Source organism: Capsaspora owczarzaki, assembly GCF_000151315.2.
Source record: "Capsaspora owczarzaki ATCC 30864 unplaced genomic scaffold supercont2.5, whole genome shotgun sequence".
Classification (NCBI taxonomy): domain Eukaryota; class Filasterea; order Ministeriida; family Capsasporidae; genus Capsaspora; species Capsaspora owczarzaki.
Genome location: NW_011887296.1, coordinates 1433941 through 1461436, shown reverse-complemented (window position 1 = coordinate 1461436; position 27496 = coordinate 1433941). Strand labels below are relative to the sequence as shown.

The 27496-nt window shown below is 55.7% G+C and overlaps 8 protein-coding genes across 8 annotated transcripts; 4 read left to right on the top strand and 4 right to left on the bottom strand.

Moving 5' to 3' along the window:
- The first annotated feature begins 113 nt into the window (after nt 1-113).
- Nucleotides 114-2676, top strand: CAOG_03881 (hypothetical protein). The gene is made up of 2 exons (XM_004363552.2): nt 114-202; nt 783-2676. The coding sequence occupies exons 1-2, from the start codon at nt 137-139 to the stop codon at nt 2511-2513; spliced, it is 1797 nt and encodes a 598-aa protein (XP_004363609.2). The 5' UTR covers nt 114-136; the 3' UTR covers nt 2514-2676.
- On the bottom strand, nt 2566-3978 carry CAOG_03880 (hypothetical protein; the record flags this gene model as incomplete). Its single annotated transcript, XM_004363551.2, has 5 exons — nt 2566-2883; nt 2992-3192; nt 3289-3474; nt 3593-3861; nt 3966-3978. 5 exons carry the CDS (start codon nt 3976-3978, stop codon nt 2689-2691), a joined length of 864 nt encoding a protein of 287 aa, XP_004363608.1. The 3' UTR covers nt 2566-2688.
- Nucleotides 3979-4059: 81 nt separating this feature from the next.
- CAOG_03879 (hypothetical protein) lies at nt 4060-5491 on the top strand. Its single transcript, XM_004363550.2, has 5 exons — nt 4060-4310; nt 4580-4868; nt 4951-5045; nt 5141-5232; nt 5334-5491. Exons 1-5 carry the CDS (start codon nt 4090-4092, stop codon nt 5396-5398), a joined length of 762 nt encoding a protein of 253 aa, XP_004363607.2. The 5' UTR covers nt 4060-4089; the 3' UTR covers nt 5399-5491.
- A 170-nt stretch (nt 5492-5661) lies between these two features.
- CAOG_03878 (tyrosyl-tRNA synthetase) lies at nt 5662-8322 on the top strand. Its single transcript, XM_004363549.2, has 3 exons — nt 5662-5810; nt 5966-6033; nt 6448-8322. The coding sequence occupies exons 1-3, from the start codon at nt 5681-5683 to the stop codon at nt 8203-8205; spliced, it is 1956 nt and encodes a 651-aa protein (XP_004363606.2). The 5' UTR covers nt 5662-5680; the 3' UTR covers nt 8206-8322.
- A 115-nt stretch (nt 8323-8437) lies between these two features.
- CAOG_03877 (hypothetical protein) lies at nt 8438-10949 on the bottom strand. The gene is made up of 2 exons (XM_004363548.2): nt 10901-10949; nt 8438-10209 (listed from the first exon to the last, which is right to left on the bottom strand). Exon 2 carries the CDS (start codon nt 9951-9953, stop codon nt 8583-8585), a length of 1371 nt encoding a protein of 456 aa, XP_004363605.1. The 5' UTR covers nt 9954-10209; nt 10901-10949; the 3' UTR covers nt 8438-8582.
- A 631-nt stretch (nt 10950-11580) lies between these two features.
- On the bottom strand, nt 11581-15791 carry CAOG_03876 (hypothetical protein). Its single transcript, XM_004363547.2, has 4 exons — nt 15170-15791; nt 12623-14332; nt 12405-12509; nt 11581-12291 (listed from the first exon to the last, which is right to left on the bottom strand). Exons 1-4 carry the CDS (start codon nt 15693-15695, stop codon nt 11657-11659), a joined length of 2976 nt encoding a protein of 991 aa, XP_004363604.2. The 5' UTR covers nt 15696-15791; the 3' UTR covers nt 11581-11656.
- Nucleotides 15792-16076: 285 nt separating this feature from the next.
- CAOG_03875 (hypothetical protein) lies at nt 16077-19108 on the bottom strand (the record flags this gene model as incomplete). The annotated part of the gene is made up of 6 exons (XM_004363546.2): nt 16077-16571; nt 16656-16703; nt 16788-16874; nt 16955-17122; nt 17224-17857; nt 17892-19108. 6 exons carry the CDS (start codon nt 19106-19108, stop codon nt 16077-16079), a joined length of 2649 nt encoding a protein of 882 aa, XP_004363603.2.
- Nucleotides 19109-19560: 452 nt separating this feature from the next.
- CAOG_03874 (mitogen-activated protein kinase kinase kinase 1) lies at nt 19561-27181 on the top strand. The gene is made up of 2 exons (XM_004363545.2): nt 19561-20347; nt 20534-27181. Exons 1-2 carry the CDS (start codon nt 19745-19747, stop codon nt 25664-25666), a joined length of 5736 nt encoding a protein of 1911 aa, XP_004363602.2. The 5' UTR covers nt 19561-19744; the 3' UTR covers nt 25667-27181.
- Nucleotides 27182-27496: the final 315 nt, after the last annotated feature.

The window sequence follows — 27496 nt, the reverse complement described above, 5'->3', positions numbered from 1 at the left end:
GTGCTTTCTGAAATTTTCTCAGACTGAGCCCTGTGTTCACAAATTCAAACAAACAAGCAAATCCAATGACGATACTGCTCCTCCTTGATTTTTTGGATGCACATCCAGTCATTCATCATTCGAGAGCACAGCAACGATGAGCAGCGACGAGGACGACGAGTTCCACGAAGCCGAGGAAGAGCTTCAAATCGACGACGAAGAGGTGAACTTTAAAAGCAAACCAACAGAGACCAGTCACATTGACGAATATGCGAGCATTCAGGCTTTTCGACCTCAGAGCATCCTCCGAGTCGAGAGTAGAGAGTAGCGTCGAAGTAGAGAGTTGAGGGAAAGCAAATTGTAACAGTCGGGTTGAAGAATGACTGCAAGTGACGAAGCGACCACCTTCCCACGCGGCGCTTTTTGGGAGGGGAGGTTGAACCACTGAGAAGAGCGAGAAGTGTGCTCGGAGGGTGAGGGTGGGGGAACTGGGGGGAACCGGGGGCGACGCGGGACGGGTATCATCAAGCAACAGTAACAGCCGACAACCAGCAGTCAACACAGCAGCAGGAACCCCTTCCCCCTCCCTCACTTGGTTTGGGACGATGACTCGGGCTTCTTGCTGCTGATGCTGCTGGTGCTGGCCGTTTTTGCTGCGACGGGACGCCCTGCTCTGGCTCGTATTAGCCAAAAACACAAACAAACAAACAAATGCAATGTTACCGTCAATCATATCTATCTGACTCAGATTGTGTGAAACCTTTGGATATTACATCTGTTTTGGTTGCATGTTTGTTGCTCAGGACACGACAGCGCCGCCAGTGCGAGCATCGAATTGCGCAATCGCGGTCGGCGTGGACAAGTACGGACTGCCCGCGGGGCTGCCAATGACCTCAGACCAGATCCGGGAAGGGTTTGGGCTCTTCTTCAAGAACCAGCAGACTGAGGCGGAGAACTTTTTCGCCGCGTACAAGGACTCCATTCCGCTGTTCTCGTTGGGATACTCAACGATGGCGTTTGTGCGGGCCATCATGAGCTTTGAGACGGGCGATATTCAGACCGCCATGAAGGAGCTCGGCGAGACCGAGGCGCTTGCCTACGCCGCGACCGCTCAGGAGAGCACCTTCGCCTCCATCACGCGGTTTGTGCTGCGCACAAAGAAGGAGGCCATGTCGTCAGAGCAGGTGCACCACACGGTCATCACGGCAGAATGCCGCATGCTCACCGGCCTCATGCAGTTTGTCCAAGAGTCGGTCATGGGCTTCATCAAGGGCGGCCTCAACATTCGCGCTGCGTGGAAGACCTATGAGCGCATGTGGCACATTTATGAAAGCAAAGAGACGCCGCTCGACGACGAGACGCGCGGCGCCGTTCAGTTTGGCATTGGCACGTTCAACCTCATCAACTCGATTCTGCCCGCCAAAATGCTCAAGCTCGTCTCCATCCTCGGCTTCCCTTCCAACCGTGAGGTGGCGCTGCGAGAGCTCAACCATGCTCATGACGGCGGAGGTGTCCGTTCCCCGATCGCCGCGCTGCTCTTGTTGCTCTACCACGTCGTCATCCAGTCCTTCTTTGGGTTTGACTCGGCAGAGCATATTGCTGAGGCAAACCGTGTTCTGGGCCGCAGTCTCCAGCGCTTCCCAGACGGCGGCCTCTTCCTTGTCCTCAGCGGTCGCTTCAACCGCCTCAAGCGCGACATTAACGCGTCCATCCGCGACTTTGAGCGCGCAGTCGAGGCGCAAAAGGACTGGAAGCAGCTGCAACACTTGTGCTTTTACGAACTCGGCTGGTGCCACTTTTTCAACCAGCAGTTTGCCGAGTCGTACGACTATTTCGGGCGTCTCGTGAAGGACAACGAATGGTCGAAAGGCTTTTACGTCTACATGCAGGGCTTGTGCAAGCTCGAACTTGGGCAGCGCGAGGAGGCCATCACGCTGCTTCGCTCCGTCTCGGACTACATGTCGCGTCGCTACGGTGGCAAGACAATCTCCGTTGAGCAGTACGTTGGTCGCAAGGTGAAGCAGTACGTCTCGGCAGACGGCCAGGTGTCGATGGTGCTGCCCGCGCTCGAAATGATGTATCTCTGGAATGGCTTTGCGCAAATCAGCCGATCGGCTGTCAAGCAATTGCACGATCAGCTGGAGGCCTGGGTACTGGTCCCCGAAAACGCCGAGCGCATCGCCAGCGATCCCGATGTGGCAGCCCTGGTGCGCCTGCTCCGCGCATCCATGCTTCGCGAACAAGGGCCAGAGTTTTTCACCAAAGCGATGGAGCAATTAGAGGTGCTCGAGAGCACCAAGTCCACCATCACCAGCGAGCTGTGGATCATCCCGCATGGTCGCTACGAGCAGGCTGCCATATTGCTGATGGCCAAGACGGACGACAAGAAAGCCAAGCAGATGCTGGTGAAGGCTCAGCGGTACAACCAGGACTACAACTTTGAGATGCGATTGCGTCTCAAGATGCACTTGACCTGGGACCATCTCAAGGGTATGCAAGACACTGGTGATGATGACGGCACCGACGACAATTAGATTGCCGCGCTGCTGGTGACAAGTTTTGAGTGTGTGCGTGTGTGAGTGTGTGGTTTTTTTTTTTGTCGTTTGGTTGTGCGTTTGTGTTTGCGTTGGTATTGGAAGAAGGGGTCAAGCGTGTTGTTTGACTAGTTGTGCAGCATCCAATACAATAAAAGAACGATTTACGTTTCATCTATGTGGTCCCGCCTGCCAGTGTGAGCAGCGAAGAGAAGCTAGGCAAAATGGAAAAGCGTCCGCTCGTGAAGCCGCCGTTCGGAGCGTGCATTGCAACCGCAATCGGATGCAGCTCATCCAGGTACTGTTGTTCGAAATGCCAGCGGTCCAGGGGGATGTTGTCGACAGCGCAAGTCACGTTGCTTGTGATTTGCTGTCAGTCAGAGGCGCGGGTGAGTTTCAAAGTGAAGTCTCGTGCCAGCACTCCCGCAATCCTCTTTGGTTTTGGTTGTCTGCTTTGTTCTCGAGCTCTCGACTGTACCTGTATGCGAAGGTCGAGGGGAATCGACGCATCTTCCGTCAAGCGGATTTGTGAAAGCTCCATGCCAAGGCCAGCTCCAATCGCCTTGACGTAGCACTCTTTCAGTGTCCAGAAGCGGTAAAACGCATGCAATCTATTGCTTTTCTCGGCGATTTCATGGCTTGGTTGGGATTGAATGTAGCGAAATTCGTCGGGATGGAACTGTGCGGGCAGCGATCAGTGAAACTGTTGTAGACCAGTGCACCTGCCACTTGGAATGAAACAAGTGAAACATACACACACACCATCCACACTTACTGCTGTCTTCATCACGCCAATGTAGCTGTCAATGGATTCACGCGCAGGCGGCGCATCAATTCGCATGACATCCACGCCAACCATGCAGTTGGGCGCCACCGCCGCCACCACGGCGACATAGTCCCCATGATGCGACGAATTGAAGTGGACCTCGGGGTGCGCGATGGACGAGTCAGCGGCGGCGGTCTGCGACCAATTCCCAAGAATTGGATCCAAATTTGCCCAGAAATTGCATATGGGTGAGTGACCCCTAGTCCTAGTGTGTGAGATGACTATCACTGAATTCAACCAAGTACACGCGTACCAAGTACGGCTTGCCGGTCGGCGTGCGGCGCAATCGAGCGGAGAGTTCGGCCGGAGTGAGCAGTCCCAGCTCGGCCGCTGCAATCTGGCGCAGCGCAGCACGGATGAGCAGCTGGCCAGCAAGGGCGAGCTTGGCGTCGCGCTTGAAGACGAACTTGTCAATGCGCCCTGCGACGTCTGCCGGATCGGCGAGGCTGCACGCCGCTGCCCACTCTCCGTCGTCGTCGGGCGTCGTCCACCGCGAGACGTTGAATGCGATTCGAAGCAGCACTTTGGTTCAAAAGTGAATCACAAGAAGAAATAGAAAACAATCTCAGAAACAAAGGAGTGAGTTTGCGCTTCAGCGTTTGGATTCACTGCTGATCCAGCGTTACGCAGTGTGATCATTGTTGCTCTGAGCTTCATTTTCCCCCTCTCAGTTCGTCCAGTCAGTTTCTCAGTTGGCCAACGAGCTCATTCCTTGTTTTTTCTGAGATTCTCGTTTCGTTTCAGTTTGAAATGGACGCTCAGCTGCTTTCGCTCGTTCGCGCTTCCAAGACGCCCCTCGCCGTCCACCAGCTGCGCTCCATGCTGGCGCGGCCATCGTCCCCACAACAGCCAGAAGACCGCGAGACCAAGCGCCCGCGACTCTCTCCCGCTGCAAAGGACGACGAGGCGGCAGAACCGACACAAGCGGACGTCCTCGACGCTGTGCAGCGCCTCTGCGAGCAAAGAGCAATGTGAGGCCTGACTGTGACCTTGAGCCAGTCACACTTCCACGAGATTGAAGGAGCAAGGAAGGACGGAAGGAAGGAAGGAAGGTGGAACAAAGTCAGCCAACTTGCAAAGTTGCCTGCGAAACTGAAACGCGTTCAACTTTTTCCCGCCAAATTTTTTTCTTCTTTTTTCCTTGGCTTTTCTTTGCGTTGATCTCAAGTTCGCAGATTATTTCGCAACTGTCGCTGTTTTCGTTGCACTCATCGCACTGATTGTTTTGCATCTTGTCCAGAGAGCACAAGCTTGTTTCGGAAAACCCGCGTTTAGAGCTCGTTTGGAGCGCGCTGGCGGTCTGGCCAACACTCGCAGTCGCAACCATCGAGCCTCTGCCATCAGCACCTGCAAAAGAGACCCCAATGGACACGGCTTCTGCGGAACACAGCCAAGAGGCGGCAGTGCAAGATTCAGGCAAGGCAACCACTCCCACACGACCGACAATCTCAACGCCCAGCAAGACCACGCCCGGCTCGCGACACCGGCAATTCAAGCGCCCTGGTGCGTTTGTCTCGCCCATGTCTGCAGTACGTATTTTTTTCGGAATTCGATGCTGCGTGTGCATCGAGGTTCTGATCGAAGTGTTTTCTGTTGCGATGTCGCATCTAGAAACCCGTGTCTCGAGAGACTGTCGTTTCGAACGTCAAAAGTAAACATGCCGAGCTTGAGGCGGTTGAGCGGGAACTGGCGCAGCTGGATGGCGAGTAAGCAGCCTATTGTTGCTCAACCGAAAAAAACAATCGGGGAAAGTCTGTTGATTTTTGACTTCTCCTTGGCACTTTTCTTGGGGAAAACACAGATACTCAATCCAAGAACTCCAAGATCATATCACCAAGTTGCACGAGTACAATGAGATCAAGGATGCTGGCCAGATTGTGTTGGGCCGATTGGGTGAGTTTTTCCAAACAAGAGCGTTTTGCCAGCGCGATGCCCATCATGTCAACTCACTTCCAGAGCCGTGATGGGTTCCATGTGTGCTGTGTTTCATGTAGCTGAAATCCGCAACGTCACCACGAAGGCCATGTACGCCGAGTTTGAGTTGAGTTTGGATGATTGAAAACGCTCTCTGTTCTTGTTGTCATTAAAGCACCACTTTCAGGTCTTTTTGATGTGGTTGTCAAGTCACCTCGATGACACCTCGATGAGTGAATTAACGCCACAGCTCATCCTTGCAGAAGACATGCTCTTGCGCACTTTTGTGTGCGAACAATGCCAGCAAAAAGCAATTCCACCACAACTCCACCAAACTGATCTCAACTCCACTTCAACCCTTGTGATTTCGCAACAAACAAAAGTTCATCCCTTGCACTCATCATTTTCCCAGTCAACACAAACGACCATGTCATTGTCGGTGGACGAGCGTTTCACGCTGATCAATCGCAACCTGCAGGAAATCCTCGGCGCTGACGAGCTCAAGAAGCTTCTTGCCGAGCGCGACCCGGTGCTCTACTGGGGCACTGCGACCACCGGTGCGTATTCTAATTCCCTGACTGAGAAGCGACTTCCCCCCCCCCTTTGATAGGGAGAGAGAGACAGTGAGCTGTTCGCGATCTCGGTTTTTTTCTTTTCCTATGCTCACTCCCCTCCCCTCCCCTCCCCCGTGTGTCTTCGTCCTGTGGACTAGGTCGCCCGCACATTGGCTACTTTGTCCCCATGACCAAGATTGCCGACTTCCTCAAGGCTGGCTGCCAGGTGAGCGAAACGAGGCTGTTCAACGCGCCGAATACAGCACACTACCATGTGCCTACCCCCTTCAGGTGGATGATGAAACGTCATCCCTGCACTCACTAGAGTCGCATGGGTGTGGAGTTCCATTCTACACGACGGAGGCGGGGGGGCGGGGTTTGACCTTGGACTTGGCGCGCTGATTCGCCTCAACTCTGTGGTGGTGGTGTATGACGGAAGACGCAATGCCGATGATGTGATTGCATTTCGCCCCACCTCTCATCGTCACAGCAAATGGGAGGTGGACGTACATGCTTGAAAACCACTGTTGCTTGACCTGTGGTCGGAAGCGACTTGAGACGGGGGTCCAAAACCCATCACATCTCCAACAGACGACAACAAAACACTCACACCCCCTTCACACTCTTGTTGACTCTGCAGGTCACCATCCTGTTCGCAGACCTCCACGCCTACCTGGACAACATGAAGGCACCGTGGGAGCTGCTCAAGCTGCGCACAGAGTACTACGAGGCCGTCATCAAGGCGCTGCTCGAGTCGGTCGGCTGCAACTTGGAAAAGCTCAAGTTTGTGCGCGGCACCAGCTACCAGCTGTCGGAGGCGTACACGTTGGATGTCTACCGCATGTCGTCGCTGGTGACCGAGCACGACGCCAAGAAGGCTGGCGCTGAAGTCGTCAAGCAGGTCGACAACGCTCTGCTCTCCGGCCTCCTCTACCCGGGCCTCCAGGCTCTGGACGAGGAGTACCTCAAGGTGGACGCGCAGTTTGGCGGCGTCGATCAGCGCAAGATTTTCACCTTTGCCGAAAAGTACATGCCCGCTCTTGGCTACAAGAAGCGCATCCATCTGATGAACCCGATGGTGCCTGGTCTCCAGGGCTCCAAGATGAGCTCGTCCGAGCCCGACTCCAAGATTGATCTTTTGGACGACCCCAAGGCTGTCAACCTGAAGCTCAAGAAGGCCTTCTGCGAGGAGGGCAACGTTGAGAACAATGGCGTCCTCAGCTTTGTCAAGATGGTGCTCATGCCGCTCCGATCGCTCAAGGGCATCACGACCTTTGAGATCACGCGCCCAGAAAAGTACGGCGGCAACCGCACCTTCAACTCCTTCCAGGAGCTCGAGGATGCGTTCAAAAACCGCGAAATCTTCCCGACCGACCTCAAGAACGCCGTCGAGACCGAGATCAACGGCCTCCTCGCCCCAATCCGCGCTCGCTTTGACAACCCTGACCTGATCAAGCTGACCGAGCAGGCCTACCCTCAGGAGGCCCTGTTCGCGCTCGTCAAGAACTACGACGCTGAGATTCGCAAGCCCGATGCCAACGTTACCGCTCTGCACGCCGCCGCCGTCGCCAAGGCCGAGCAGCACGCGCCCGCTGGCCCCGTCACCGACTCGCGTGGCAAGCGCACCGCCAAGGGTGCCCTGCTCGACACCCTGAAGGAGATGGCGGACAAGCCAAAGAAGGTCATCAACCCCTCGGTGCTGGCTCGCCTTGTTACTGACTGCTTCATCACCGTGTCGACCGTGGCATCATCGTCGGATGCTGCGGAGGGCGAGAGCAAGGACGCCGCTCTCGCAAGCTCCTCCGGCGAGGCTGCTGACTCTGGCAAGGGCAAGAAGGCTGCTGCTGCATCATCCACGCCAAAAGGCGGCAAGGCGGCTGCTGCTGCAGAGACGGAGGCCCCCGTCGATGTTGCTCGCATTGATATTCGCGTCGGCCGCATTGTTTCGGCAGAGAAGCACCCCGATGCCGACTCGCTCTACCTGGAGAAGATTGACCTTGGTGAGGCTGCTCCTCGCCAAGTCATCAGCGGCCTGGCCAAGTTCATCCCACTGGACCAACTGCAAGGCAAGTTGGTGCTGTGCGTGTGCAACCTCAAGCCCATGAAGATGCGTGGCATCGAGTCGCAAGCAATGGTGCTCGCCGCCTCCAACGCCGACCACTCGATTGTTGAGCTGCTCATCCCGCCAGAGGGCAGCAAGCCAGGCGATCGCGTCGCCGTGGAGGGCTTTGCTGGCACCCCCGACGCCGTTCTCAACCCCAAGAAGCTCGTTTTCGAGACCGTTGCGGCAGAGTTCACCACCACCGACGATCTTGTCGCCGTTTACCGCAACGTGCCATTTACCGTCAACGGCAAGAACGTTGTAGCGCCTACGCTCAAGAAGGCCACCATCAAATAATCAAACCACACTTTGGTGAATGTGAACTTTTTAGTTTTTTTGGCTCGTTGTGATTCGCTTCCTGTCGTGGTTTGTGGTTGTTGTTTTTTTGTTGGGCAATACAAGCTTCGCTCTTGACCATTGCTTTTCGTTGTTGTTTTCGGAGGAGGGGCAAGGACTATGCATGGTGGTGGCTATTTCGTTAAACTATGGAACCAGCTTTTTTAATCATCGAAAAAAAAAAACCAAAAAAGCCAGACATCTACAAAAAAAAAAGTAATCAAAGCGCTCGTGAACCACGACGTGCAGTAAGGAAAAAAAAAGCAATAACATTGAATTGTAAGAGGAATATTGAGAGGCAAACACCGAGTGACTCGAGTGACTAGAGAAGGGGAAAATTACACGGTGGGGACCTCAATGTCAGCAAAGAATTGATCAACATCGATGGGATCGATTTTGAAGTCTTCAGGCGACAACGGAGCAGCGGCAGCGGGAACCGGGGCGGGAGCAGGTGCTGCAGCCGGCTTGGCCTCGGGCTTGAGCGTGCTGGATTGGTTTGCAAAAATGTCCAAGAAGCTCGGTGCCTTTTCACCAGAATTGCTCTCAGTCCGGCCAGTTTTGCCGCTAGTGGCATTGATGAAGTGAGACTCGTCAAAGTTTTGCTGGAGCTTTTCCAGGTCAGCCAAGTCGACGTCCACACCTCCGGCGGCCGATGCCTCGGGGAAGTTTGTTGAGGACGAGGCCACAGAGGGCATGGTGGTCGTGGAGGGAGCCGTCGACACGTTGGGCGATGGGTGGTCAAACTCGTCAGTCACACCATGCACGTTCATGTTCTTGAAAATGTCGTCGAGGTCGTCTGCTGCGCGGTTGGGGCCCTTCTTCATGTCGCGCTTTTGCTCGGCTTTAACGCCGTGTGCGCCGTCACGGTCGTAGATGGCACGGAGCTTTTCGTCGCCGAGAATGCCGTTGGCTTCGTTGATGAGCTGGAACAGGTCCTTGGCCTCCGGGTTCTTGTCGGGATGGTACTTGATGGCAAGCTTGCGGAAGGCCTTCTTGATGTCGGCCGCGCTGGCATCGCGTGGGACACCCAGCGCCTCGTAGTAATCGGGACCAGCAGGCTTGCCGCTGGCAGTCTCGCCGGCAGCAGGCTTGCCGGAGAAGGCGGCCTTGGTGGCGTCGTCCTTGGCAACGTCGACGGCCTTCTTGCTGGCAGTGTTTTTGAGGTCTTGGTTGGCCTTGAGGGCAATGAGCGCCCGCACGGCATCAGCGCGGCCGCGGATTGCCGCCAAGTGGAGCGGCGTGTTCTTTTCCTCGTTCAGACTGTCGAGATTGGCACCCTTCTGGGCGAGCAGCTCGATAATGTTGACAAAGCCGCTCTCGGCAGCGTAATGCAGGGGGGTCTTTTGCATCGAGCCGCGCTCCTCCGTGTGTGCGCCCTTGTTCAGCAGGAACTCGACCATCGAGTACAGGTTGGCGAGGACGGCAAGGTGGATGCAGCTTTCGCCGTACGTTGTCTTGTCGGTCACGCTCGCGCCATAGTCGAGCAAGCAAGCGAGCACGGGCGCCTTGCCAGACTCGGTGGCAATGTGCACAGGCAGCTTGCCGCTGTCGTCGCGCTCGGCGGTCGTGGCGAGCATTTTCGAGTTGGACACCGTGCCCTTGAACGTGCCCTTCCAAAATCCAGACTTGGCTTCCAGCACCTTTTGGATTTCAATCACGTCGCCGGCGCGAACAGCAGCAAACAGCTGCTCCATCTTCTTGTTGCCCATGGTGATAAGGGAGAGAGGTCGAATGGGAGTGTTTTCTCAGAGTTCTGTTTTAGGAGATGGTCAACCTTAAAAAGGGTTGTTTTTGTTTCTAGTAAGGTTTGACGTTCCGAAGCCCAGTCGCTCTCGCGTGCACACTTGGAGGGAATGTGCTTCGAGTGTGGAAAAACTTGGAGGCAAAAAGAAGGATCCAAAGCTCCGCTCAAATGGGCGACGAGAAGCGAGGATGTAGGTGAGAAGGGAAAAAAAAAGGGGAGCTCTGTGGTTGTTTCACATCCAAATACAAGCAAAAGGTCGTGAGTGAGTGTGAGTGAGCGTGGGCACGACAGCAAACACAGAGAAACATCATAAAAGATGTCGGCGATTTGAGAGAGTGTGTCGAGAATCGGGGAGATGCGGGTTGAATGCGAGAGTGGCACACAGGAGAAGCACGAAGCGAATGACTGAAAAAGCGATTGGACGCTCGTTCCCGTCTCACTGCCACACACAGCGGAACTGATCAGCAGAAGCCGCCATTCGTCTTCCCTGAGAGGGCCCCACTTCTCTCTCCACTGCGCAGAGGTGCAGCAGTGAAGCAAAGGGGGTCACGAAACAACTTGGCGCACCAACTCTCTTTCAACCATTCGTTCGTTCCCCCTTCACGGATGCCCCCATTCTGACCTCATCCCATCCCATCCCATCTCTCATCCCATCGCTCTTCTCGTCGCCTCACTCTGCCAGCATCATCAGCAGCATTGTAGCATTGTAGCATTGTGGTTCGCTGTGGTTTTATTATTTTTTTATTTTATTTATTTTTTTTTTTGCCGATTCTGGTTGTTTTGCTTCGCTTTGCTTTGGTCCTCTGTGCTGCCAACCAACTCTCTCTCCAACTCTCTCTCTCTCTCCCACCCCCGCCTTCCTTGCCTGAATCACTCAGCTAGACGCAGGACAAGGCGTGGCTTTGCACACACCAGCAGCAAGCGCAGCATCGGAAAGCACAAGGAAAAGGCAAAATTCGTCACAAAATAATAATAAAAATAATAATAAATAATAATAATAAATAACAATAATAATAAAAAACAGTAAATCGTGAGGTTGAAGGCACAAGGGAAAAAACGAAAGGCTGCTGCAGACAGGCGGGATTGAGCCCGCGGTGGCCCAAAGCGAAAGGCAGAGAAGCAGATGGCGCAAGTGAGGATGCGAGGACGGCACTCCCCACCCCCTTGCCCCCTTCTACCCCACTCCGCGTGCGCACTGCGCTCCCGACCGAAAAACCGTCAATGGTCAAAATCCTGGTTGCTTTTTTTTTTTTTTTTTTTTTTTTTTGGGGGAGAAATCGACCCACGTCCATCGAGCCACTCTCTCATACTCTCACACTCTCACTCTACCCACTTCTTCGCATGGGGGGTATGTTGTACGAAACACTTTTGACTTTGAAGTGGTGGCAGCCAGTGTTCTGCGTGTGGACCAACACTAAAAAAAAAAAAGGCGACCAAACCCTTACAAGAAAAAAAAAAAAAAAGAGTGGATCTGAGTTGACAAGTCTGATGCGCAAGACAAAAATATGAATGCTTGGTCAAGTTCACGTGGAACAGCGAGCAAACCGTGCATGTATGTGGGAGCGCGGGGGGGGGGGAAAGACAGATAAAAAGCAAGTGGGAATCGATTTTGTACAAAAAAAAATCACAACAACTCCAAATCTCAAACAAAAGAAATCACATCACAGCCTATGGCGCGGGGAAGCAATAGGCAATCGTGTAGCGGTAGTCGCCATTGCCGTTGCTGCGGACGATGGTGGAGCACATGCGGAGGGGAATCCGGAACTTTTGGCGATGCAGCCCAATGCAGGAGGCCTGGTAGTGCGTGGCTCCGCACAGCACGGCACAAATGTGCATGAACATGCAGGCGTCCTTGTCCTCGACGGCAAGGAGGTTGTACGCAAACCGCACTTCGGCAAATATTTCGTCCGTCGTGTAGCCGACAAGCCGGCACAGCTCATCGTTTGCGAACAGGATGATGGCGTTCGTGCCCCACTCGACGTACGGAATGCGGAGAGCGTTCGCTGCCTCGGGGGTCATCACGGGCTCCCACGGGACAAAGTTACTCAAGAGCGCCCTTCGGAAGAGAACCTTTGCAACATCGACAAACTCGCTGGCGCCACGCGTGGTGTGCGATTTGATTTCTTCCAGGATGGCACCAAACGGCCGCTTGGTCGTCGACTTGACCACATTGATTTCCGGAAGCGATCCGACGACCCCTCTCATCATTTCGTAGTTGAGCTCGCGAATCCTCACAGCAATGTCCATGAGTGGCATTGCCAACGGGAACAGCCGGCTCTTCCAATTGTCATATGCGACCAGCACTGATGCAGAGGAGCAAGGTCGCCCATTGTGAGCACAGGAAGTAACGGCAGACAGGTTCCTTTTTTGCGAGGCAGTCAAAACAAAAACCACAAGGATCGGAGAAGGACATTACCTTCGGAAGACGAGTTTGCCGTCGGAGACTGCCAGACTAGTATGTCTGCTCGAAGAAGGCGGTCGCTGTCAAGGACAATAAGAGGCTTGTTGTCGCTGACTTGATCTACAGGGCGGGAAAGAAAAGAAAGAAAATGCGACAAAGTTGTAAGCGAATGAAATTGCACGTCGCCACCCCCCTTTCCTGTCCCCTCCCATCAAAATCATGGCTGAACGTACTCAATTCAGGCACGCTCGACACACACGTCGGTAATGGCTTGACTTGAGCAATGGCCGCATTGAACAAGGAGGGCAAATCAAACCCGGGGTTGAGCGGCAGCCAGTTGTTGGAGCCAGAGAGCCCAAAGCCAAGGTCGGCAAAGGAGAACATGGCTCCAGTGTCAGCGTTAGTGCTCAGGAAGTTAAGGAGGGAATCGGGTGAGTGGATGGACGAGAGTGCGAGCGCGCTGGCCGATCTTGGCTGGGTGCTGCTCGCGGTCGTGGGATTGGGTTTGGTCTGTACTTGCAACTCTGATGCAGCGGTAGATACTGACTCTTTGTCATCATGGTCGTCGTCGTCCAACGACTCCAGAGTGGCCCGCGAACGCTTGGAGCGCAGCGAGTCCAACGCGGGCGAGCCCAGCGGTTCCGTCAACACATCTGCCGAGACTCCAATGCTGCTGAGCTCGTCTCCCAGAGTAAATGCCTCCGACGCTGGTCGTTTTACAGCAAAGTTGAAATCAAGTGGTGATGTTTTATCGGGCGTATGAATGGAGGGCGACCGGTCGGGGACGGTCTGCGCCACCGCAGCAGGAGCAACGCGGCCTGGGGATGACTGCGGGCTTGCAGTGACCGATTGCTGTTGACTGGGCTGTGTAACTAGTGATGAAGCGAGCCCTAATTGCTGATTGGTTGGCTGGACAGCCAACTGCTGAGGAACAGGTTGTGACTGCAACTTTTGTGGCTGTTGCGGCTGCTGTGGTGCCTGCTGCTGTTGCGACTGTACACTACTGGGCTGCTGCGGGTGTTGTTGAGAAACAAAGTGCTGCTGTTGCTGCTGTTGCTGCTGTTGTTGGGGTTGCTGTTGGGGTTGTTGGGGTTGCTGCGAAAACGATTGTTGCGGCTGTTGTGAAAGTTGCTGAAATGGTGCTTGTTGAGTAGGAAGCATGTAGGAAGGTTGCGCTATCTGCATTTGAATGGAGTGAGACTGCAGCGATGGCTGCTGCATCTGTTGCTGCTGCTGCTGCTGCTGCTGCGGTTGGACAATCGAGTACACGGCTGGCTGAGCGGCGACGAAATGCGTTGCGCTCTGCTGATGTGGGACGAAGGATTGCTGGAAGTACGTGGTGGTGTTTTGGCCCCAAGAGTTGAAGGGTGCTGCAAACTGCACGGGTGTGGTTACGGTCGCCGGTTGGGTAGACCAGCCATTCGCGGGCATCCATACCTGTGGCATTTGTTGCACAGCCATTGAGACTTGCTGTTGCTGTAGTTGCTGCTGCGGTTGCTGCACGACAGAGCTCTGTAGGCTTTGCGCCAACAGTACAGCAGGCGAGGATGTTAGAGGAGAAAATGAGCTGGAGGAAGAGGAAGAAGCGTTGGTGTAGGACTGGGCAACGTCGAGATTGAGCGCAGTGCCGACATGCACGGGAGTGCCGACGGTAGAAGTGCTCGCCATCAGCGGCGTGTTCGCAGCCGAGCTCGACCAACCTGCTGGCGAGGCGGAGGCGACATCAGCAAGCGCGTTGAGCCAGAGTGTGTCACTGCCCGTCGATCCTCCACCCTTCGGCAATGCGACCTTTGGCAGTGAAACAGCGCTACCAATCTCGCTCGTCGACGATGAGCGCGGCGACGGAGACGAGTCCGACATTTTGCGGCGTGCCTGTTGTTTCGGCTTACTTGGCTTTGGCTCTACCGCAGCGATAGATTCTGCGAGCAAGTCTGTCTCGTTATCTGCAAAGGTTTGACAATCCCAAACAAGCCAAGCGATACACCGTTGTCAGCGATCAATTACCAGCTCAATACGCATAATGCAACGAAAACCCATATCGCTTTGAAAATCACCCAATCCCGCGAGTATAAAGGAACACGAAACATTGAAACCGATGCCGTCTTCCAAGAGTTTGAAAACCCGCCAACTTTGAGAAGCCGTATTGAAATTGCATTGCGGAGGTTTTGAGCGGAAACTAAACTTTCCAGCTTTTGTGTTTGTTTTTTGTGCCCTTCTTTTGCTTTCGTTTACTTTCGTTTGCTTCTCATTGTTCGCATTGTTCGCATTCAAAGCACAGAGGCGAACACACCAACGATGAGTGGCGGCCATGCCACGAACTGGCGGCGATTAGAGCGGTGGAAAAAAAAAAAATAAGGCGACGATAACATTGGCAGCCACACATTGCCACGTGACGGATCTTCCCTCCTCCACCACCCCCCAGGCGGATGTGCAAGGAACAGGACACGCAATTCTCACCGCACTCACGCACTCTGGCCAGTCACAGCCGCCTCACAATGCGCTCCATTTCGTCGAGCGGGAGTTTGTAATGGAAAATGACAGTCAGACCTCCGCCGCTCTGTTCTTCTCCACCACCTCCAGCGTCCTTCCGCTCAGCACGCAACGGTCCCTCTCTTCATCATTGACATTACTCTTAAAACAAAAGCGGACCCCCCCCCCCCAAGTGAGCGAGTCAAAAGCAAAGAAAAAAAAAGCCAATGCGGAAAAAAAAGCCCAATAAATGATCTGAAGCATAAATAAATAAATCAAAAAAAAAAAAAAAAAAAAAAAAAGGCCCAAACCTGAGAGGAACGATGATGCGCCTGAAGCGAGCGTTGCGGCGTCGTCCTTGTCTTCCTTGGGCGGGCGGCCGCGGCGGGTGGCGGAGGGGTCCTCGCAGGCCTTGGGGAGCTGCAGGCGCACGCATCGGCCGCAGGGGCGCTGGCCATCGCACGCGCGGTGTGCGGAGCGGCACGCTGTGCATGAGACGGCGACAACGAGATTGTGCCCAATGACCTTTGGCTGCGGCTTGTTCTGCTGCTGCTGCTGATGTTGTTGTTGCTGTTGCTGCTGCTGCTGTGGGTGCGATTGGAGCGATGCGGGAGAGGCGGCGGCGGAGGACGACGACAGGCCAAACAGTCCGAACGAAGGTGTAGCAGCGTCGGGAGTGAGGTTGTGCTCCGACCGTCCGCTGCTGCTGCTGGACGGCGCGGGCGACTGCTGCTCCAGGAGCTTGTCTGAGGCAGACACATTGCCAGCGAGGCCGCTCGGCTCGTGGTGCAGCAGTCCGGCTTCAGCAGAACACGACGGAGTTGCCATGCTCACCATTGCCCGGCAAAAAAAAAAAAAAGAAAAAAAAAAAATCCCGCTGAGCTAAAAAGAGCAGCAACCGAGTGTGATTGATTGCAATTTGGGGACCCGGACAAGTTTGTAGACTGGTCTCTACAAAGGAGAGAATGGGATGGATGGAAGGTATCCCAGCTCCACGAAAAATCAAAACCCGGAGCAAAAAGCAAAAGCAACAGCAAAAGCGGGGGAACGCTTCAAAATACCCGAAGAAAAAGCAAAAGCAACAGCAAACAAAAGGTGACTGTAAAAACTAAGACTGAGACATGTCCACTTATAATTTCATCAAAGGCAACGTGCGCATCCAAGCAGATCAAGAGCAAACACTGTGCAATACGCTCTTTTTGAGTAACCCAACTCAATCTAAAAGTCTTGCTCGTGGTCCGCATCGGCATTCTCCGTTTGCTTCTTGAGCGACTTGAACTTTGGATTGTCAACAATCGCGTTCAGCAAGCCACCAGCACCGACGCTGGCTGCCGGTTGGGGTTTGGGCTCGGGTTGCTGTTTGGTTTCAACCTTCCGAAGGGCAAACCCATTTGTGATTTCGGTCAAAAGGCTCGACCGCGAAGTCGTCGAAACGTGTGAAGCAGCTACTGCGGGAGCTGCAGGCATCGATGCTGGCGGAGGAGGAGGAGGAGGAGGAGACGATCTCGCAGCCACAGCCGCCTGGGTCGCCACGACCGCGGCCGGGCCTGCTCCTGCTAGAGAAGCGCGAGTTTCCTGACATGACACAGGTGCAATTGGCGCAGGCGGGGTTGCGAGTTGCTTTTTCGGGAGGCTTGAAGCTTTCCGCTCGACCTTCTTCTTTTGGGTTGATTCATCTCGTTTGGCGTCTTCTGCCTTCATCGTTTCGGGCTTCTACGTGTGTGCAAGTGTGCATGTTAAAAAAAGCTGTAAGCGACTTCACTGAACAGCCCACGAGCCACCCTTCACGATGGTTACCTTCGGTCGCCGAGCCAGATCGTTCTTGGGCGCTGGGCTCATCTTGCTCTGTTCATGACGCTGCTCGCAATCAACACAAACACGTGAGACCACAATGAATCGATCACAATCTCTCCATCGTGGTTGGCGTACTTGTTGGATTTCGATGCGTGGTTTCATCTTGACCTCATCAGCTCGGCGACTGCTCATGGTGCGCTTGATGGCTTGCTTCTTTTGCTCCTAAACGCACGAACGCCCAAAATCAGTGCTCGTAAGCTCCTGAGCGCGCAGAATGAGCTCCAAGCACGACAACAACTCACAATGGTTCGGCGCAAATCAGCCAAAGCCGCGCTCTGTTCCGCATAGGCTGCCTCGTGGAGCTTGACTTGCTGCTCGATCTGCACGTCCTTGGGGAAGGCCAGCTGGCGGGCTTGCCACTCTTCGTGGTAAAGTTTGGCCACAACCTGCGCCTCCTGCGCTTGCTTGAGCTGTTGTGTTTGAAAGAAAAATAAAAAACAAAAACAAGGACAAAACACACAAAAGTGAATGCCGAGCAAAGAACAAAAACAAGTAAAACGTTGCCGCTTACCGCATTCTCTAGCAGCTCAATATCGAGTGCCTGTTTCTGGTTGAAAAAGGCCGCTTGCAGATTCTTGAGATCAAACAACTCATACGCGGAGCTCGACGCTGCCTCGGCCGCCTTGATGGCAGCTGCCGTTCGTGACAGGTAGTGCGCATTGACATCCACTTGTGCCTCGAGAACGTGTTGGCGGACGCGCTGCAGAACGTTCTCGAGATGCTTTTTGACCTTGGCCAGCTCTGCAACCTCCTGCCGATACCGAGCCTTGCCGCCGGTTGTGAGCAGCATTGGCTCGATGAGCTGGTGTGAAGAGATTGCGCGGAGGACGTCCTTCTTGAGATTGTCAGCCAGCTTGCTCACTTCGTGAAACGTGTCTTGCAGAAATTCGACAAACACCTCGTCGTGGACGAGGTCGGCAGCCACCGCTTGAGTTGCATCGACCTTCGCTGAAGCAGCCTGTTGCGCTTCCTTTACGGCAAGTTCCAGCTCCTGCTCGACGGCCTCGATGCTGTAGCGGAACTGCGCGCTTTCTGCGGCGGCAAGCTCGGCGCCCGCGGCAATGAGAGCATCGTCCAAGTTGTTGCAAAGCTCGGCAGGCAGCTTTAAACATTCTCTGGAAGAGAGTGGGCCCACGCTGGTGTCACTATTCGTGATAGGGTTGGCGTCAGTACTACTACCAGCAGGCTCGGAAGGCTCGGAGGGTTCGACCGGGGTGGCGGCTGCTGCTGATGTAGTACTGGCTGCTGCTGCTGCTGCTTGCTGCTTGATCCGCCGACCCGGCCGCAATCCGCTTGCGACGCAGCTCCGCTTTCGCCAAAGACCGCTCGTGTCGGTCTTTGGCCAGTGCCTTGTTGCGGTTGTCCTTGGCAAGGTTCAGCGTCGCCCGCGCGTCGTCGACCTTCTTCTGCAGAGCGCGAAAGTTAAACTCGCCAAACGGCTCCACAACGTCGGTGACGCTGTCGTCGTCCAAGTAGAGGTTGTGCACGGTGGCACACTTCAAGAGCACGTCGCGAAGCTCCTGGCGATGGAATTTGGACTTTTCCCAGTACGCTTTGAAGTACACCTTGAGGTCATTGCAATAGCTCGCATAGGAGGCCCAGCCCGTCAACTTGCCAAGGAGGCTCGGTGGGGTGGGCAGCGGAAGGTTGGCGTCGGTGAGGTGTGTAATCGCGCCCAGGTTGGTGTCGACCGTCGCGAGAACGCTACAAGGAATGGTCGCCTCCAGCAGAACGAACGTGTCGTCCCGGAGTGCTGCCGTTGTCGTCGCAGCTGTCGACGTGCTCAATTGCGATTGGCCGGGCCCTGGTGGTGGAGGAGGAGGCGAGGGCGACTTTCCGAGAAAGCGACCATACAGCTTAAGGGGCGAAATGCCCGTTTTGGGCGCTGGCAAAGCCGGCGACGGCACGACCAGCGTCGGCGATTCCAGCAGTACCTCGCGCTGGCTCTGCAATTTGACAAAAGTGCTGCAGGCAGCATCGTTGGCTGGCAGGGCAATGACAACGCGGAGTGCATCCTTCACACCGGCTGCGACAGTGACGTCAACCACAGCAAGTTTCGCGAACGCTCCTGAGCCAGCGATGCCAATGGCAGCGGTGTTGTTGTCCGATCCGGCACCGCCCAAACATTCCTGGGGGCTTGTCTGAGAACTGAGTGCATTTTCAGCGTCTGGCTGGGGTGCTTTGGCGGCGGTGCTTGCAGAGTCGGCGTTTGGTGACTCGGGTCTGCTTTTGCTCTGAGCACCGACTGCTAAATTGGCCGCGGGTTGCTGTGCGTCGCTCCGGATGGTCGACACGGCGAGCCAGTCCTCGTCCTGCGCCGGCAGCGGAGGCAGCGACGTCTGTGGCAGTTGGGTGAGTTTTTTAAATGACGGCGAGTGCTTGGCGCGCGCAGACATGGGTGACGGAAGAAGCAACGAAGCTGACTTGTCAAACCCGAAAAGGTGCAAAAACAAAAAATTTACGACTGGCTTCTGACATTCATGGACATTTCTCAACCGAAGCGCGCGCGCGAGAGCGCGAGAGAGAGAGAGAGAGAGAGAGAGAGGGTGGGGGAGGGAATGGACCATGCATTGGACTTGTGTGTTCCGAGCAGTCGTGGCACAAACACACACAGTCAAAATCCCAAACAGCGTTTCCTTCACTTTTTATGACGAGCACGCTCATCCAAAGTCACAGCAAATGCACACACACATACACACTATGCGTGCAATCCATAACGCAGCGCTTGTTCGTCATGCGACTCCGGGGAAAACAAACCTTTCCCTTCTCAATGCAAGCTCCAGTCAATAATAATCGTGTCAATTTTTGCTGCTTTTTTTTTTTTTTTTTTTTTTTTTTGCTTTCTCGTCGCTTTCGTTTCGTTCTCGTTCTGTCTTCCCGCCTCTGCTTTTTTCCAAGCCTTCCGCGCTTGTTCTGTGGACCACTTTCTGACACACAGCGACACCTTTAACCCCCCTTCGGCCCCCCTTCCCCACGGTTTCACTGGACAAGGCACAGAGAGAGAGACGTAAAGCAAACTGTCACCTCCACGAATGGCGAGCAGCAGCGGCGGCACCAGCAGCGGCAGCAGGCCTGCGACTGGCACTCCACCGGCGACTGGGACTGCTCCTGGGACTGCTCCTGGGACTGCTCCTGGGACTGGGACTGGGACTGGGACTGCGAGTCCGACCGTGGTGAGCGCAGGCAGCATTCGGCTGCCCAATGCATTCAGCACATTGGGCCCAGCAACAACGTCGTCGCCCATTGCAGTGCCTGGCGCGGGTCCTCCACTCGCACAAGCACCAGCAGCAGCACCAGCAGCAACAGCGTCACAGCAGCAGCAGCAGCAGCTTCATCAGAGTCGGGAGTCCGGGCGTCACCACTCGACTCACTCGCCGTCGCTGTCGTCGTCATCGTCCACCCTGTCGACTGGGAGCTCCACTCGAACTGGCACGCGTCAACAACACCAGCATCAGCAACACCAGCATCAGCAACAGCAGTCCCATGGCGGCGCAAAGAGCCGCAGCAGCAAACGCTCCAATTGCCTCCACTCGCTGCTCTTTGCCATCTATGGCTTCTCGTCCCAGGAGAAGGAGGACATTGCCGAGCGCATCACAGCGAACGGCGGCCACATTGCCACGAGTGCCAACAAACAGGTAAAGCGCAAACGCACTCGCCCGCGGGCTGAGTTTTTTTGTTTGTTTGTTTGTTTGTTTGTTTGTGGTGGGAGTGACGGGTAAACTTCTGAGAATTTAGGGCGTCTGTTTGCCCGAGAATAATATATTGGGGATTCAGTTCTTGCTCTAACTTTTTGACCGTCGACTTACTCAAAACACACACAGCTCGATTTCTTTGTCACAACGAAGGCCGAGGTTGCGAATCGCTCAGCAAGACTGCTCGAGGCGTACGAACGATGCGGCGCTGTCGTGTTTGTTTCCAAGCAGTTTGTTCTCGACATTGACGAGCAGCGCAAGGAGGTCGACTACCATCCATACCTGGTTTGGACGGGCCATGACAGCTTGACGCCAGAGACGACGAGTTACCTGGCGCAGTCCACCCATGCGCACCCCTCAGGTGGTTTCAGTCTCACCTCGCTCTCAGACGAAGAGAGGAGCTCGCAGTATCACTCTGACTCGACCAATTCGTCTCGCTTTGACGTTGGCCAGTCGACCGAAGATAGCTCTGAGGGTTCCGGATCGGAAATTGACGATGTCTACGTCATGTCCCCGCCCTCCACGTCGCACATGCGGAAACGATCGCACCACGTTCCACACCACCCATCCTTCAGTGCGCGCTCGGTTCAGCGCCGCAACACCACCGGCAACATGTTGCGCAACAACTCCAGCTCGTCCGTCGGTTCGTCCAGTGACAAGGGCACCGCTGCGGGTGCTGCTGGGAATGCGCCCGCGCGTTCGGCCTCCATGTCTCGCATGCACAGCCAGCCAACCGGACTGGGCTCGGCCGGGTCGTCCACAAACTCGCTTGGCGGCGCCGGTCCACCGAGCCCGTACAGCGCAAGCTCCTCGCCTGCGCCCAGCAGTAATTTGCGTCGTACGACACCCAACCAATCTCAAGCCTCATTGGCACAGATATTCCCTCAGCCAATCTCATTGACCAGCGATGGCGCGAGGTTCAGTCGCGTCCCTGCTGGCACCAGCACGGCCAGCACTCCAAGCCCGATGCTCAGTCGCACAGGCTCTGTTTCGGGCACCGCGAGTCCATTCGACGAAGGCGGCGATTCGATGCTCCACCAGCAATTTCAGTCGACCTCAGTGTCGCCTGGCTTGAATGCCGACGAGCAAAGCGACGAGCAGAGCACTCCCACATCTCCACACGAAGTGGGAGCCGATGATCCTTGGTTTAGCAACGCCGCCGGGAGCGCCAAGCACGCCAAAAAGAAGAAGAAGCGCCAGAGCGCCAAGGAGCGCGAGCGTGAGCGGCTCTACAAGGAAAGCCTCCAGACCCGCCTCTCATCGTCACCCGTGGAGTCAATGTTGTACCGCCATCAGCCACCACCGCGAGAACTCACCAAGCCTGCAACTCCCGCCGGAAACTTTGCTGGGGCTTCTGCTGGCACGCCCTCCTCCTCCAAGGTCCTCTCCACGGAGACGTCGTCAGGGCGCCGTGATCCTGCCACTGCCACCAGCCCGGCCATCCCTGAGCCTGCAGAGTCCAGCACTGATCTGCACCTCACCTCCCAGGATCTCGATCGGGCGCTAGAGATGCACAACTTTTTCTCTCCGACGCCTTCGGGCGCAAACTCGGGCTATGTGTCACCGCTTGACGCCAATCCGGACACAATGTTTCCAAGGGATTACGCCCCAAAGCGGGTCGCTTCAGGAGCTGCTGCCCGCGCCATCCCAGGTGGCGAGCCTCAGCCATTGGTGGATTCTTCATTGCTAAACGAGTGGTTTCCGCAAGTCCAGCAGCGCGTCAAAACGGTGCTCCAACAGCGTGTCAAGCAGCAACAGCTCTATCAGCAGCAGCTGGACGATCGCCGCCTGGAAGATGCGAAAGCAAAGTTCCGCCGAGATCTATGGCTGGAATTGCGAGCCTTCTCGGCTGGTCACACGATTGACGAAGAGATGGATGCACTGCCCTCGGAGCAAGATCTCGCCACCGTCATCATTCGTGATGCGATGCGATTCCAGGTCTCCCCTGTCGCGTCCTTCTCCTTGGAACATGCCATTATCGAAGTCAATCACCGGCTTGAACAGGTCGAGCTTGCCGAACGGACCTTCTACAACGCTTTCGAGCGTAAAATCTCGTGTCAGCTGAGTCAGAAGGAAGAATTGGCGCTCAAACATCGCTTGGACGACATGTCGCTGTGGCTCAATGTCACTCGCGACCTAATTCTGCGCTTCCGCCTGGCCGTGCCTTGGTTTGGTGTCCGCCCCATGCCAAACCTCAACATTACGCCTCAGTATCAGTTTAGCAGCTTTAGCAACAACTCGGCCATCGCTGGGCTTGCATTGCAGGCGCCAAGCAGCGGCGCAACCGACTTTGCTGGCAGTGCCGACAGCGCTGCCGCGCCGACGGCATTTGCCAGCTTGCCCAGCATGACTCGCCCTGGTTTGACATCATACTCGCTTGCTGGGGGTTTGTCCACCCGACCCGCTCCAGTCTTGCAGCAGCACAACGACAGCACAAACAACAGCAGCAGCAATCCCTCGCAGTTTGCTGTATCTCTCAACCCATCTGTTGACTCGATCAACTCGACCTCGGGCTCGATCAACTCGACATCGGGCTCAATCACTGCCCCCGCTGCGTCGCTGTCATGCGATGCGTCGTCCACCACACTCATGCCTGTCGATGCGTCTGCATCTGCCAACGCACTCTCCCGTGAGGCATCGAACGTCCCCAAAATTGCCGTGTCGCGACATTCGTTGCCTCCCTCCAGCACTGAGAGCACGGACTCTGTCCTGTCCGAGATGGAAACGCACTACTCGCCTCATCTTCGTCTGATCTATCCGACAGTTGCAACATCGCCACCAGTCATCATGTCGCCCACCGATCTTCCGCCCAAGCGCACGGGCTCGCCCCGCGGTGAAGGGTACTTTCTCGGAGACAGCAACGGTCACGCATCCTCGCGCGGCTCCCAGATTGCCTCGCCGCATCCCATTGTGCCAAATGGTGTCATCAACAGCAGCGCTCGGCAAATGTCGCGACTCTCACTGAATCCGCACTCCAGAGTCGAGCGGTACGGCGAGAGCACCGCTTCCTTCCTGCACGACCAAGGGTTGGCGGCGGCTGCCCGCATGTCCGGCGAGGTTGGCGGTGGCCTGTCGAGCATGACCCCGATCTGGCTACCCAGTCCGCTCGTTCTCACGGATGATGCGGCCGCGCCCGCCGTTGGCAACCACCCAAACGGCTTGTGGCCGAGCCTCAATGGGGTCCCATTCACCCCTGTCACGCCAGCAACGCCATTCACGCCCTTCTCAATGACTGGGAGCGCCGGTGGCAGCAGCAGCACCACGCCTCCACCACTGTCGACTGGGCCTAGCTCAATCATCTCTCACATTGCCCAAACAAAACCCTGCCTTGCCTTTGTGCGTCGCTCGCTCAAGCGTGATGGCATTCGGCATGTGACTGAGCTCATGATGGACTTTCTTCACCCGACTCTGTCCAAGGCCAAGCGTGCCTTGGACGAACACCGCGCGGAATTTGACAAGATGGGCCTGCCTTCGTTTGAGCCACTGCTCATTTATCTGACGCGCGTGCCCTTGGGTGTCGTTCAAGAGTGTCTTCGCGAGCGACTCAACCATCTCCCAGCGTCCAAGCTTTCCGTGGCGTCCATCCAGCAGCTGATTGTGGATTTGCGCGAATGCGTTACGCAAGCGATTAACGTGCGAAAGATGTGCCAGTCACTTGTTGAGTGGGTGGTTCCCCACCCTCCGACGGCAAGTGGCTCTTCTTCTTCTGCTGCTGCTGCTTCTGCTTCTGCCACAGCGGGAGGGACATCCGCTCCTTCTGGTGGCCCGCCTTCGGCCCCAACGTCCAGCGGCACGTCATCAAACCCTCCCTCGTTCACGGGATCGACCAGTCTCTCCTTCCGCGAACGCGCAGACATTGCCAGCCAGCTTGAGCGCGACTTTTACGAGTTTGATGAAACACTCACGTCGGCTCTGGACGCCTACCTCAGTCTGTTGTGCGATCGCCTCAAAATCAGCTTGCAGGCCTCCCAGCCCTCCAGCGACACCAAGTCCATTCTCGAAACCGAGTGGGACTTTGCCAAGGATCGCGCAATGGATGTGCGCGGCGGCGAGGTGGCTGCTGCGCGGCAATTCTGTAACATGGCCGTCACCCTGTTTGATCACAGCACCACCATGTTTGAGTCAGCGCTCGACGAGGTGACGACGGCCGAACGGTCGCTCGAATCATTCCGCACCGTCCAAGAAGTGTTTGAGGATTTGAAGCGGCGCAGCGGCCAGGCGCTCGGTTTTGCCAAAATGCTGACCCGTGATCTCGAGGTGGCCATGCGCTACAAGCTGATCTCTCACCCCGTCAACTACATGACTCTTTGCGAACGCCTTGCCGACTCGGGCCATGTCCTCCTCGTGACGGCGAGCTTTGTTCCTCGACGCCAAGCAACCGCCCCTCCTCGCGGAACGTTTTCCAGCATTCCCACGACACCTCTCGATTTGGATGGCCAGGATGGCATGGGGTACTTTGATGCCACGTCTTCGTCCACGACGCCACGCCTCGCCGTGGAGGAAGGGGAAAGCATCTCGCCAAACTTCTGGGTGGTGGCGTCGCCGTTGCTCTCGCAGGCGGCCATTGAACAGCTCCTCACTGCATGCACGCCGCGAGATGTGCTGGAGGACGACATTGACGGCTACATTGTTCTGATCAACGTCCAACACGGCTGGTGCCGCGAGTGGAAGGGGCCTCGGCGAGCTGCGCGCGTCAACGCCGAGATTTCGCTGGCCTTCGCCGATATTGACGTTCCCGGGGTCAAAATCATCACTGGGAAATCATCGCAGGTGCACATTCAACAGAAGGTGTTTGAGGCCGCCTCCGGACTACCGAGCGACGTTCTCACGCCCGACGAACAGACCAGCACTCGCAAATCAGTCGAGGAGCCCATGTCGGATCTCAAGGCAGCATCGCTCAACCTCGCCCACACCCTGGTCCGTGGCGTCTACCGCATTCAACGATTCCTATCGGAAGACGCGCTGACAGACACGGAGGCGCGTATTCTGCGCGAGGTTGTGCAACGTGCATTCAACTATGCGTTCGAGTACCTGCGCGAAACGGGCAAGCTGGTGGTTGGGCAAACCAAGACTGCACTGATCCCGGACTTGCTTCGCTTTGTCCTGTCGTGGATGGAGCATGTCATTGTCGAGAACATGGCCGACGAGGGCAGGCTCCAGCCCACCTTTGCCATCCAGCAAGGGCTCACCTTTTTGGTCGACGTGTGTAGCCCCATCTCTGAAAGCCCTCCCGAATCTTCCTTGCCTTCCAGCGACGTGTGAATGACTTTTTGGATCGCATCGGTCCGCTGGAAGGAGGCGCACCGCCGCCGCGCGTGGCCGCCCCGCCGTCGAGCTTGGGACACGTGTCAGCGCATGGGTCGTCCACGTCGTTGCCCACCACGCCTCATCGAAATCCATCGCGTACGCTCTTGCACGGCGGTGGAAGCTCTGGCTTTGGGTTTGGAAGTGGGACCACATCTCCCCGTGTCTCGTCTGCGCATCCGCCCAATCGCACTCGCGCGCCTCTGCAGATGCCATCCCAGTCAGGCTTGGCATTGTCGGCGGCCGACTTGGCGCACGCCGCTGCCAACGAGGTGGCTGAACGTTCGTCGCACAATTCTCTTGCTTTTGCCTGCCCAGCACGATCAGCGATCGCAGCCGCAACAGCTGCTCAAGCTGCCGGGCTCGATTCCAAGGAGGTCGCAGCCATTCGGGAGCGCGAGCGTGCGACAGCACTCACCCGATCGCACAACGCCCAAATGGCGCACCTCTCCACCATCGACGAGTCGCGTTACCTCAAACTGCGCAGCGAGAGAAAGGTTGGTTCGGTGCTGCGAGACATTGAAGCACACTCGCACAAGGAAAACGAACTGGAGCTCTTCCAAGTCAACATTCGCTGGCAGCGTGGTCAAATGCTTGGCAAGGGCGCCTTTGGCGAAGTGTCTGTCTGCGTCAATCTGGATACCGGTGACCTGATGGCGGTCAAGGAGTTCAAGCTCTCGTCTCAGAACATTATCCGACGGAACGACTCCATCCGTCGCATCCAGCGCGAAATGGAGCTGATTGATGGTCTCGAGCACCCCAATCTTGTCCGATACTTTGGTGTCGAAGTCCATCGCGAAGTCTTGTACATTTTCATGGAGTACTGCGACGGTGGCACGCTCACCCACCTGCTGCGCAACGGCTCGATCGAGTCCGAAGACGTGATGCGTTCGTACACGTACCAGTTACTGAGCGCCGTCGATTACCTGCACACCAGTGGCATTGCGCATCGCGACATCAAGAGCGACAATATTTTCCTTGACGCTCTGGGCAACATCAAGCTCGGTGACTTTGGTGCCTGCGTCCGGCTCTTCAATGAAGAGCGCACTGTCGCCGGCGAGCTCAATGACCTTCCCGGCACGCCTGCGTTTATGGCTCCCGAGGTCTTCAAGGGCCACAAAGAAGGCGGTCATGGTCGCAAAGCCGATATTTGGAGCATTGGGTGCGTGGTGATTGAGATGGCAACCGGCAACAAGCCTTGGGCCGACCTGGAAATGCTGCAAATCATGTACCAAATCACGGTCTTGGCTGCGACGCCTCCCATGCCCGACCTTCTCAGTGACCTGGGCAAAGAATTTTTAAAGCTTTGCTTCATCATGGATCCGGCCAAGCGCCCCGCCGCAAAGCAGCTGCTATTGCATCCGTTTGTCCGGACGACAGTGTCCCGTTGAGTCGTTTCATGCGTTTTGTTTTCACTTTTTCGATTTTGACGTGTTCGTTTTTGTCGTTTGTCAATATTATCATAAATTTTGCTTCTTTTTTGGTTTTTTTCTTAACAAAGCTTTTGCCTCTTTCTTGCTCGCCTTGTGTGTTTTGCATTCGTATGGGGTGAGTGTTTGTCGATGCTGCAATGCCAGACAACAGAAAACAAAAAAACCAACAAAAAAAAAAAAAAAAAAAGAACGCTTCTTGTTGTCTTCGACGTTTCAAGCCCTGCTTGCTCCCCTCGGTGCATCGACTTCCCATCTCCTCGCAAAACAAAGTCAAAACACTCACGACTCTCGGTTGCGCTTATTTTCTGGGCGTTTGCATAGACGGCTGGCATCGCTGTACGACAAGCGCTTCCGG